The sequence below is a fragment of the Limanda limanda genome, chromosome 16 (genome assembly GCF_963576545.1).
Source record: "Limanda limanda chromosome 16, fLimLim1.1, whole genome shotgun sequence".
Classification (NCBI taxonomy): Eukaryota; Metazoa; Chordata; class Actinopteri; order Pleuronectiformes; family Pleuronectidae; genus Limanda; species Limanda limanda.
In genome coordinates, this window is record NC_083651.1 from 5654641 (window position 1) to 5666512 (window position 11872).

Below are 11872 nucleotides of genomic sequence, written 5' to 3' on the forward strand. Positions count from 1 at the left end.
TCAGAGCGAATCTTCGAGGATCACGAGAACCTGGTGGAGAATCTGCTGAACTGGACCAGAGACTCACAGAACCGCCTGATGTTCACTGAGCGCATCGAGAAGTACACTCTGTTCAAGAACCCTCAGGTGACACACAAACACACACAGACACATATAGACTTTAACATTACAACACTATAAGTGTGTTTTAATTTCACTAACTTTTCTTCTTTCCTTTCTGCTGCAGAACTATTTGTTGGGGCGGAAGGAGACGTGTGAGATGGCTGAGAGGAACAAAGAGGCTCTGTTAGAGGTTAGTTTGTTTATCTTCACTCAGAAATGACAAGTCATAGTCTTCTGTCTGAAAATTGTATTTATATTGTGTGTCTGTTTGTGTGTGTGTGTGTGTGTGTTAGGAGTGTTTCGGCGGCAGCTCGGTGTCCGTCCCTGAGATGGAGGGAGTGTTGTGGCTGAAAGAGGACGGGAAGAAGTCGTGGAAGAAACGCTACTTCCTGCTGAGAGCCTCTGGAATCTACTACGTCCCCAAGGGCAAAGCCAAGGTCAGTGTGATAAGCAACACACAAAAAGATTCAACAAATACTTATTCTACCAGTGAAATAGATGATATTTAATAATAAGTGTGTGTGTGTGTGTTTCCAGGCCTCCAGGGACCTGGTGTGTTTCCTGCAGTTGGATCATGTGAACGTTTATCTGGGTCAGGACTACAAGAGCAAGTACAAGGCTCCTACAGATTACTGCATGGTGCTCAAGGTACTTTCACACACATGCAGACGCACAGACCAACAAATGTGATGGGAAATATGACCAACTACTGATCTTACACTGCACCCTAGTGGTGTGATTGAGTAATTACATCTAGAACAGATTCTTAGCTTCTGCACCAAATCCATAATTTTTGTTAAAAACTGTTGAATCTTTATTATTTTGAGTAGTCACAGGTTTGTCGCTCTAGTTATTACTGTACAAGTATAAAAAGCATGTCGTATAAAACCTGCGCACACACTCATAAATATCAGTCCCCTAAATATTCCTGATTCTTCATCAACATCCAGGAATTATTCTGCATGAAAACTATTTGTTCTTTGTTGGTTCATGTCCCATCCTCGGAAAAAGGTTTTGTGGAAATTCGTTTTGTAGTTTTGTCGCAATCCTGCTGAGACACAAACGAACGGACAATATTGAAAACACACAAATATTTACAACAATTTCACAGGAAATACAGCTACAAGAATAAGAGAGCAGTTACTACAGGGTTTAATTCATTAATACTACTGTGTTTGCAGCATAAATGGAGTTTTAATCGTAGAACTCAAAGTACTTTCTTTAGTGATAGTCGTATCCTGTAAATCATTGTGTGTGTGTGTGTGTGTAGCACCCTCAGATCCAGAAGAAGTCCCAGTACATCAAGTACCTCTGCTGCGACGATGTCAGAACCCTCCAGCAGTGGATCAACAGTATTCGTATCGCCAAGGTAACCACTGGTTATTACTTCTCAGTGGAGAGAGAACCAGTGTAGCTCAGACTTCTACTAGGAGGAGATGATGATGTTATCAAGGGTTTTTAGTCTGTTTATAATAAGTTAAAACCTTTAAAAGTGTTTTTGTTTAGCTCAGTTTGCCGTCAGCAGTTTAGGGAAGTTGGTGTAAGTGAGGTCAAAATAAATGAACCTTGAAAACACTTACACTCCTCGAATCACCATCATCAAAATGTGTTTGCTCTTGTCCTCATGTTCTCCTCTGTGTGCTCGTCAGTATGGGAAGCAGCTGTACATCAACTTCCAGGAGGCCATGAGGAGAACGGAGGCGGCGTACGACTGGTCCTCCCTCTCCTCCTCCTCCATCAAGTCAGGATCCAGCTCCTCCAGCCTTCCAGGTCTGTTCACCTCTTTCACAGCTTCAATCATCAGAGGGAAACTAGCTGGAATATGTTTTGATTGCTGGTGAAAAGTTTCAGTCCTTTTCTGAGCAGCAGAGACAAACATTTGATGGAAACTTTACAGAAACATAGTAAATTTAATATCTTGGGGTTTATATGACACATTTTGAGACGTCACCTTGAACTTTTTCTTATGTTTTAATAAAGAAAATGAAAAAACAGTGAGAGCAAATAAACAGGAGCTGATTTCCTACAGCTCTCTGTCGTTTAAAGGCTTAAAGGTCAAAGTTCAGACAGATACAACTGAACCACAGTCGTTTTTTAAAAAATCAACACTATCCATTTAATATCCGTTCATAAATGGAAAAAGCATCGTTAACAAACCGTAACTCCTGTTTTTCCGAACGTCAGAGTCTCAGTCCAACCACTCCAGCCAATCAGACAGCGGCGTCTCAGAGATGACGTCAACAGGCCACACCCGCTCCCAGAGCGCCGTCAGCTCCATCTTCTCTGATGCCTGGAGGAGAGGAACGCAAGGAGAGGTGTGAACACACACACACACACACACATTAATAACACACACTCCATCCTACCCTGTCATTCTCCTGTTTCCTTGTGGACTACATTACCCATGTTTCCCCTCTGCTTCCCTGCCAGGGGTCAAAGGTGAAGGGACGTATGCCAGTTCCTCTTTGTGCAGGAGGAGGAGGGAGTGGAGGTTAGACAGGAAGTGATGTAACAGGCATGTTAACAGTTCAGCTGCAGCCTTTGAAACGATGATCAGTGCGGAGCCGTTATAAAACACAAGTGACGAACAACTGATTCTCCGGTTCAGGTTCTTTGTGCCGAGTTCAGCTTCACCGAGCTTTGAATTAACTGGTGACCGGCTCTTTCTTTATGCGTTATTCTCTTGAATGAATCCCCTGATTTTAAATGGCTGCAGCTGAACTGTTGATTGGTTTTAACCTCGTGTGGTGACGGAATGTCCTAACCAACAAATAACAAAACAGTCTGGAGAGTGAGGTATTCAGCTGTTAACTGAAGTTGTAAATAACCTATTTGATGAGATGATTCAGAGGTTGAAACGTGATGCAGGTAAAGTAGCTGCAGGATGAAGATACCTAAAGATCTCAGCTGATCCAGAGACGCACATCAACTCCCTGGTCTGTTCACACGTCTGAGGACAGAAACCTGAAACCTGAAACCTTAAACCCTACAAACCCTCCAGTTTCTTTGCGGATGCCGATAAGAAAACTAACTTAAAGTGAAGTTGGAAAGTTTGAGGTTCTGAATGTGTTTGACCTTTTTCCCCACGTTGCTGTGTTTGAAGTTCTTGTTCTTCGACTGCACTGGTTTGTTGTTTGAGTTCTTGCATCTTGTGTAGGAATGGGTTCCAATCACATTTCTTCAAAAGTCAGTTCTGAATGATCAGAATCAGAATCAGAATCAGAAAGGATTTATTGCCAAGTAGGTTTACACCTACCTGGAATTTTCTTTGGTAAATAGGTGCATTCATTTAACACAAAAACACAATAAGTTCTTCACATAAGAAAGAAATAACTCTATATAAAAAAAAATATATATATATATATACAAGATATAAAAAGTTAAATAAAAAGTAAAACGCAAAACAGGAGAGAAATGTGGATGTGCAATATGCAATATACTGTTATGTGTGTTAATGTAACACAGAATTGAGGACTTGGAAGCTAATTCAAAAAGAGGATTGGAAGCCCCTCCTACTGTGTCCTGGATTGTGTGCTTTACAGAAACGTGACAACACTAGACTTAATACTTTCTTGTGTCTCTTCACCTCGTCTCCTCTCTTTCTTTCCTCTGTGCAGATGATGAGGATCGACCCGATCAGTAGACCCATCCCTCTCCACATACCCGCCATGCCCCCCCTGCCTCTCTCTCAGACTCCGCCCTCCCGGAGCAGCTACACCGACAGCCTTGTCCCATCAGACGACTCCTCCACGTCGCCGCCCTCGCCTCCTCCACCTCCTCCACCTCCTCCTCTGGTATGCGTGGCCCATCAGCCGGCTCCTCCCACCTCATACGTCAAGTACAGCACGCTGGCTCGCCTGCAGAGCCAGAACCAGTCCAGGACGCCGTTGCCGGGGGTGACGACACCTGCTCTTCCCATTCAGTCGACCAAACCAAACTACAATACTCTTCCAGCTGCTTACAGCACCTCCCCTCCATTACCACCCTCTCCTCCCCCTCCTCCTCCACCCACAGCACCAGCTCCTGGCTCAGCCATGGCCATATTAAAGTTTGGTCCACCCAGCCCCTGCTCCTCTCTCCCTCCACCACCCCCGCTGGATGAGGAGGAGCAGGAGCACGCCTACCTCCCACCTCCTCCCCCGGAGAGCCTGGAGGCCAACGGGTTGCCGCTTCCTTTCGATCCAGAGTCCGACTCCTGTTCTAGTTTCACCAACACTGGCCTCCAGCAGTTCCTGTCACAGAAGTTTCCCCACATGGTCTACGACTTTACGGCGGAAGATTCGGATGAAAACTCTCCTCATCTTCCACCTCCAGCCGGGCTGTCTCCTCCCACCTCCCTGCTGACTCTCCGGCCCCTGTCCCCCAGCGGACCCCCCCCTGCACCTCCCAAAACCTTCACTGGTGGGTTTCCCCCTCAAACTGCTCCCAAACCTTCAGGTCCCTCCTCCCTTCCCATGGCTCTGTCCCCGGTGTCTCCAACACCGTTCCTAAGCAGCCAAGGCTCTTTTAAGAAGCAGCAGAGTTTCTCAACGGGTCATTCCCCAAATCAGCCTCCTCCGACTCTTCCAAAGCAGCACAGCCTCTCCTCCAAGAACCTCACCATCTCTCCTTCCTCCTCCTTCTCTTCGGTCTCCATTGCAGCTGCTACCTCCTCTTTGGTCAAACAGATTGTCAATCAGTTCCCGGGAAACGCTGCCTCCTCCTCCTCCATCCCTGCCTCCAGCTCCATGGAAGGCTCCAAGTTCAGCGCTCCTCAGTCTCCTCCGGCGGTGAAGGCCAAGCCGAAGTGGCAGCCAGGAGGAGTTGTGGCTCCGCAGTCACCGGAGTTCCCCCCACCGCCTCCAGATAACACCTCAGGAGATTTCCCTCCTCCTCCGTCTTCATCCTCCTCTAAGACGGGCTCCCCTATAAAGAAGTCGCCTTCCAGCTCGTCCACGGGATCCATCAAGCGAGGGCCGCCGGCTCCACAGAGAGCCTCCTCCATGCGCTCCAACTCAGGCGAGGCCCAGGACGAGAGGCCGAAGAAGGTGGAGAGCCTGGTCAACAAATTTGGCCAGGCTCCTCAGACGGGGACCTCCTCCAGCTCCTCGTCCGCGACCGGGTCTCCTTCTAAAGATTCCTCTGCGCTTCCTGCTCCGCTGCCCAAGCCGGGGAAGCTGAACCTGGCGAACCTCCCGCTGGTGCTGCAGGGTCTGCAGGCCGGCCAGCACCACCAGCCCGTGGAGTTCCCGTCCCCTCCCCCCCCGCCTCCACCTGCCCATCCCACCAACCTCGACTCCTCACCCGACTACTTCCCGCCTCCCCCCAGTGACTCAGAGCTCTTCCCTCCTCCTCCTCACCCGTCAGAGTTCCATCACCCCCCTAAGGTAGCCGTGGTGAACCCCCAGCCTCAGATGCAGCAACATCAACAGTCGGCGACGCCGGCCTTGTCGTCAACGTCGTGGAAACAGAGCTCCCTGAAAAAGGGGGCGGTCCCTCCTCCCACACTGAACCGGTGGAGCAGCAGCACGACTCAGTATGACAATACCATTTCACTGCCGCTCTCGCCGCCTCCTCTGTCCCAGACGCCACCTCCTTCCCTGTCCTCTTACACGCCCTCCTCGTCCTCTCCCGTCCCGCCCACCTCCCCCAAATCCTCCGGGCCGGTCTCCCTGGCACTGAAGCCTCACTTCCTGGAAGACCTCAACCGCACCCTGAAGAGGAAGTCGGTGTCTCGCCACGGCTCCCTCACCTCCTCCATCCTCATCCCCTCGTCAAAGATGGAGCCTGTGGGCACCATGGACGACATGGCGCTCCTGCCGCCGCCTCCTCCCGAGCTCATGCAGCAGCAGGGGGTCCGAGGACACTCCCAGACTTTGTCTCGCCACCACACACACTCCCACTCCACCAAACATGCCAACATCTCAGGCTATGCAACGCTGCGGCGAGGCCCGCCTCCCGCTCCGCCCAAAAGGGACCAGAGCACCAAACTGACCGGTGATTGGTAGGGAGCGAGGACACTGGGTGGAGCCTAAACAGCTGAACTGATTATTTAGGACTCATGGTTTCTGCAGAGGAGAAATAATCAATGTCTGTCTTGACTTGTCCGTCTCCCCTCATCCCAAACCATCCACCCTGGGATTTCTGAGCAAGTAGCAAGCTGTGTTTCCTACTCGTACTCTCAGATAATGATTGTTCCTATTATCCTCATTAATACTATCATTACAATACATGTTTAACCCAATGACATGAGTGAAAAAAATATATATGTATATATATCTGTATACAAGCAAGCCAGAAAAATCACCAATCAAGCTTTTTTCACAATGTCTGTGCAGCTTTGCATTGAAATATACAAAAGACGAGACGCAGACAATTCGCTGCAAAATAACTGGTACTGCATGGAGGCTAGGGAAGGAACCGAGGCTAGGGAAGGAACCGAGGAAGGGAAGGAGAGGTTTAATGGAAGGATGCGAACGTGAGATGATGTGTATAGACATGTTGGGGGGGGGGGGGGGGGGGGCGGGGGGCGGGCGGGGCACTCTTAGAGGGAGCGTTGCCATTTATTTCAAACCTTTTTGTGTGTGTGTTTTTATATAAGATTATTTAATACTGGAAAGATATTGTTATTATAATTATTTTAAGTTTTTAAGGAGTGTCAGAAGAGAATGAGTTTGACTGGACATGTATTCTCAAAATACTTAGAAAGTGTTGATCTGGTTACTCAGTTTATATTTGGATCGTTTGATCTGAACGTATTTCTTTAAAGTTACAGTTCCGTGGCTGATTGGCCGGTGACGACTTAGATTTATCAAATTCTTCTCGTAAGGTTGTTCTCAGATTACAGGAGGTTTCAAATCAGTTTGTATGAAGAAAAAAAAGAAGCCAGAGGGAAGAATAACCTTATTTTCATGTCTTCCCTTTCCTCTGTGAAGTTCGAGGTTTTGCACATTTTCTTTTCTCTCAGTTCTCCAAATTAAATTTGTTTCTACCAGATCTGAAGGATCTCGACCTCAGTCCCTTTGACCAGAACCTCCAGTCGTCTGAGTTCAGCCTTCACACCCGCGTCAGTCAGCGACTTCAGACTAATGTTTTCATGACAGTCCTGGTTTCCCACCTTGTTTACACGGACTCAGCTTTGCCGTCGGTGTTTGTTGGCTTGTAGACCAAGCAGCTAGTCAGCTCCAATGAACTCTGTCTGAACGAAGGTGATCATCACTTTGCTAGTGAATAAAATCAGTCAATTGTTTGTCATCTTCATGGCTCGTCCATCACTTTGCATGTTTATAAAGAGTCGGAGTGTCTTCATCGACCGGAGGCGCCCGGAGGAGCAAGAGCCTGAAAATAACATCTTATCCTGAAGAGGATTTAACATCAATGATGCCACTTATTGGGTTTCTGCCATTTTGAAGCCTGTAGTTTAGGTTCATCATCCACAACGTGGGATCTTTGTCAGATTCGGTCGATGAGAAAGTCCTAATTGCATAACAGCTCTGCAGAAGATGTCTCTAGCGGTGAATCCTGTGGACGATCCTCTTGTGTCTCATACGGACTTTCTCCAGAACCTCTGGAACAAGTCAGGAAAGTCTCAGTCGCACTTTTGCTTTCTCACGTTCATCGGAGCCAGAGAACATCAGGAGATTCTCCGGAGATCAGCGCACGACTGAAAGCAGCTTTAGCAGAAGTTAACCTGAGCGAGAGTCTTAACTTCTCATTAATTAAAAACTCATGAACTAGCTCAAGCTCAACCTGAAGGTGAATTACCAACAGATTATTAAGGTTTTCTGAATCAACTGAAATACAATATCAGGTTTATCTGCACTTCTCTATAAGATAAAGGTCGAGGAAAGGGCGCCACCTACTGTCAGATCTGTTTTCTGATTAGGTTTATTAATTTTTCAAACAGTGAGAACTCAAGATCAAAAATAAATGATTCAAATCTGAAACCAGGACAAAAAACATTCATCAGGTCTTTATTTGTAGGAGTTGAATTCTTTATATTCATTCATACAGTGAGTGGAGGACGATTTTACCTTTAAGAGTTTGAACGATAAACATGCATGTAGAAATAATACAAACAGAAAATACATCATTACAATTAAACATTATTAAAGCTTTAAGGAGATTCTCCTGAGTCCAGTGTTTGATCAGTGTCTGGGTTCTTCCTGGTGTCAAAGGGAATGAAAACAGAGAGGAAAAAGTTAAAAGGTTATTACAGTTAACAAAACAGTATTCAATAAACCTAACAGTTGCTAAATTAAAGAGTAAAAGAAACGTGTATATTCTGACCTTCATGAAGGGTTTATTTCAGGAGTGTTGTGTTTAACAAAGACACATGTGTGATGTTTCCGTTAGTTACCAGTATGTTGATCCACTGGGATTCAGAGTAGATGTACAGAGCTCGTCGGTCGGTCCTCAGCACCATCACGTTCTCTCCTCGCAGCCTCCGCATCTGTTTCTCTCCATCTGCCAGAAAAACCTGGAGACAAACTGAAGTTAGACAGGAAAGAGAGAAAGAGTGTGTGTGTGTGTGTGTGTGTGTCACTAACCGTCTGCACTCGGTCCAGCAGTCGCTCTGGGGTTCGAACCTGTGAACAGTCACATTTGGCGGACGGACCGCTGTCTCCTTTGTCCCCCTGCAGACCTGACAGGACGTACACTACAACACAACAGAGCTGATCAGTGAGACACAGTCAGAGAGACACAGTCAGAGAGACACAGTCAGTGAGACACAGTCAGAGAGACAGTCAGTGAGACACAGTCAGAGACACAGTCAGAGAGACAGTCAGTGAGACACAGTCAGAGAGACACAGTCAGAGACACAGTCAGAGAGACAGTCAGTGAGACACAGTCAGTGAGACACAGTCAGAGAGACACAGTCAGTGAGACACAGTCAGAGAGACACAGTCAGAGACACAGTCAGAGACACAGTCAGAGACACAGTCAGTGAGACACAGTCAGTGAGACACAGTCAGTGAGACACAGTCAGTGAGACACAGTCAGAGAGACACAGTCAGTGAGACACAGTCAGTGAGACACAGTCAGTGAGACACAGGCAGAGAGACACAGTCAGAGAGACACAGTGAGACACAGTCAGAGAGACACAGTCAGTGAGACACAGTCAGAGAGACAGTCAGTGAGACACAGTCAGTGAGACACAGTCAGTGAGACAAAGTCAGTGAGACACAGTCAGAGAGACACAGTCAGTGAGACACAGTCAGAGACACAGTCAGAGACACAGTCAGTGAGACACAGTCAGTGAGACACAGTCAGTGAGACACAGTCAGTGAGACACAGTCAGTGAGACACAGTCAGAGAGACAGTCAGTGAGACACAGTCAGAGAGACACAGTCAGTGAGACACAGTCAGTGAGACACAGTCAGTGAGACAGTCAGTGAGACACAGTCAGTGAGACACAGTCAGTGAGACACAGTCAGAGAGACAGTCAGTGAGACACAGTCAGTGAGACACAGTCAGAGAGACACAGTCAGTGAGACACAGTCAGAGAGACACAGTCAGACACAGTCAGAGAGACACAGTCAGTGAGACACAGTCAGTGAGACACAGTCAGAGAGACACAGTCAGAGAGACACAGTCAGTGAGACACAGTCAGTGAGACACAGTCAGTGAGACACAGTCAGTGAGACACAGTCAGTGAGACACAGTCAGTGAGACACAGTCAGTGAGACACAGTCAGAGAGACACAGTCAGAGAGACACAGTCAGTGAGACACAGTCAGTGAGACACAGTCAGAGAGACACAGTCAGAGAGACAGTCAGTGAGACAAAGTCAGTGAGACACAGTCAGAGAGACACAGTCAGAGAGACAGTCAGAGAGACACAGTCAGAGAGACATAGTCAGAGAGACAGTCAGTGAGACACAGTCAGTGAGACAACAGGCTCCGAGTTTCTGTACCTGCTGTTTCACTTATTCTAGAATTAAACCTGGAGGGTGGAGAGCTGGTGGGCTTTTCAATCAATCAATCATTCAATCAATCCATCAATGACATTAAATTAAAAGTGTCACAGAAAGTGCTTCACAAAAGCAACACAATAAAAACTGTCTCTCCGGAGTTGAGGGATTCGAACCTTGTCCAGGTCGTCCAGCGTCTCCACTGAGACCAGATCGTCCAGCAGCACCAGGATGACCCAGTTCTCCTCGAGGACCACGAGAACCTTTCAGCGCCTGAACACACATCGAGTCACTGGTTAGCAGGCAGGACGGGAATCGAACCTCTCACAACCAGCTGTGTGTCCACATGTTGTTTAATTCAGGCCAGAGAACAGATGTGACGTGAGGGGACGAGACAAATGAGACGTTTATTCTCTGGGGCTTTTATTTCTAACCTCTGCTTCAGTTGGAAAGACGAACACAACCTGCAAAGTAAAACTCCATTTCCTGACTTCCCAGTGATGTCATGATGATGTCATGATGATGTCATGATGCGCTCACCACTGCTCCTCTGCCTCCAGCTCGTCCTCGGTGTCCCTGCCCCCCCCCCTGACCCGGGTCACCCCTCACACCCACGTTACCCTGGAACAGAACAGATCACAGAACGTGCACAGTGTTTTATTCTGAAGGGAACATTCAGTATTTTATTCTGAAGGGAACATTCACCGGGTCACACGTTCCTCTACCTTCTCTCCAGGACGTCCAGCAACGCCGCTCTCGCTCTGCAGACACACAACGACACATTCAGTTGTGTTATTTTGACTCATTCACAGGAACAGGAAGTAGAAGACGAGTGACTTTGTCCTCACCGTTTCTCCCCTGCGTCCTTGGGTTCCTTTCATACCTTTTTCACCCTAAAGATCCAAATAAATCAAATTTAAATACATTATATATTTATAAGTGGAAAATGTCAGTGGTCTTTGAAGTGTATATGTTTGCAGCATATCCGTCACATACCCTGAATCCCTTATTGCCTTTACTGCCCTGTGAAAACACAGATTGTTATTAATGAATAATTTATTACATCATTTTGCACCACATTAATATTGTTCATGTTGGTTTTTTTACCTTTATCATCCCGGGAGCTCCTATGTGTCCGTACAGACCTCTCCAGCCTCGAAGTCCCTTCTCCCCCTGAGGAGACATTTCACAATAACAAAGGTTGTGTTATGGTTTTATGAGATCGCTTCAATTCAGTTTTATTTGTAAATCACCACATCATAACAATGAGTACAGACTTTTCCAGAGTTCAGCAGCGGAAAGAGGCAACGTGTGAACTCTGCTGCAGAGATCACGTGTTTGTTTAGAACACAACGACACCACAACACAACAATTTACACTCGGACAGGGAGCAACACAACAGTTTGTGTGTCGCTCGACATGGTGGATCTTTCTCCGACCTGTTGTCCTGCTGGTCCCATGACGCCTTGTGTTCCTGCTTCTCCCTCAGGACCCTTCACACCAGGTTCACCCTGAAATACACACAACTTCATTTATCATTTTATAACTGTTGCTCCGGCAAGAAAAATTTGTCTTAAATTAATATAAAGGTTGTTTCACATGCATCTGTTTGTGTGTGAGTGTGAGACACTGCACCTTCGGTCCTCTGGGTCCTCTGCAGCCCTTCAAAACACAAAGGTGATTATTAACTTTAATGATTATCCTCATAATGAAAACACATTAATTAATTATATGAAGAATTAGAATCATAGAGCTCTCGATTTCCCAAATTTCAGCCCTTAAAATTAAACTTGTCGCACCTTTTCACCTCTAGGTCCTGTGATATGTTCGGTTATATCAAACTGTAGAGATAAAGACCAAAAAGACAAGATTGAAAGTG

The 11872-nt window shown here is 46.8% G+C and overlaps 1 protein-coding gene across 1 annotated transcript in view; it reads left to right on the forward strand.

The window, feature by feature from the left end:
* Positions 1-6571, forward strand: part of raph1a (Ras association (RalGDS/AF-6) and pleckstrin homology domains 1a) — a 48696-nt gene extending 42125 nt beyond the window's left edge. Inside the window, exons 13-20 of the mRNA XM_061088604.1 lie at positions 5-126; positions 227-292; positions 396-539; positions 640-750; positions 1373-1471; positions 1752-1872; positions 2287-2417; positions 3720-6571. Of these exons, the coding sequence (XP_060944587.1) occupies positions 5-126; positions 227-292; positions 396-539; positions 640-750; positions 1373-1471; positions 1752-1872; positions 2287-2417; positions 3720-6089 (3164 nt within the window). The 3' untranslated portion in view covers positions 6090-6571. The remainder of the gene's footprint in view (positions 1-4; positions 127-226; positions 293-395; positions 540-639; positions 751-1372; positions 1472-1751; positions 1873-2286; positions 2418-3719) is intronic.
* Positions 6572-11872: the final 5301 nt, after the last annotated feature.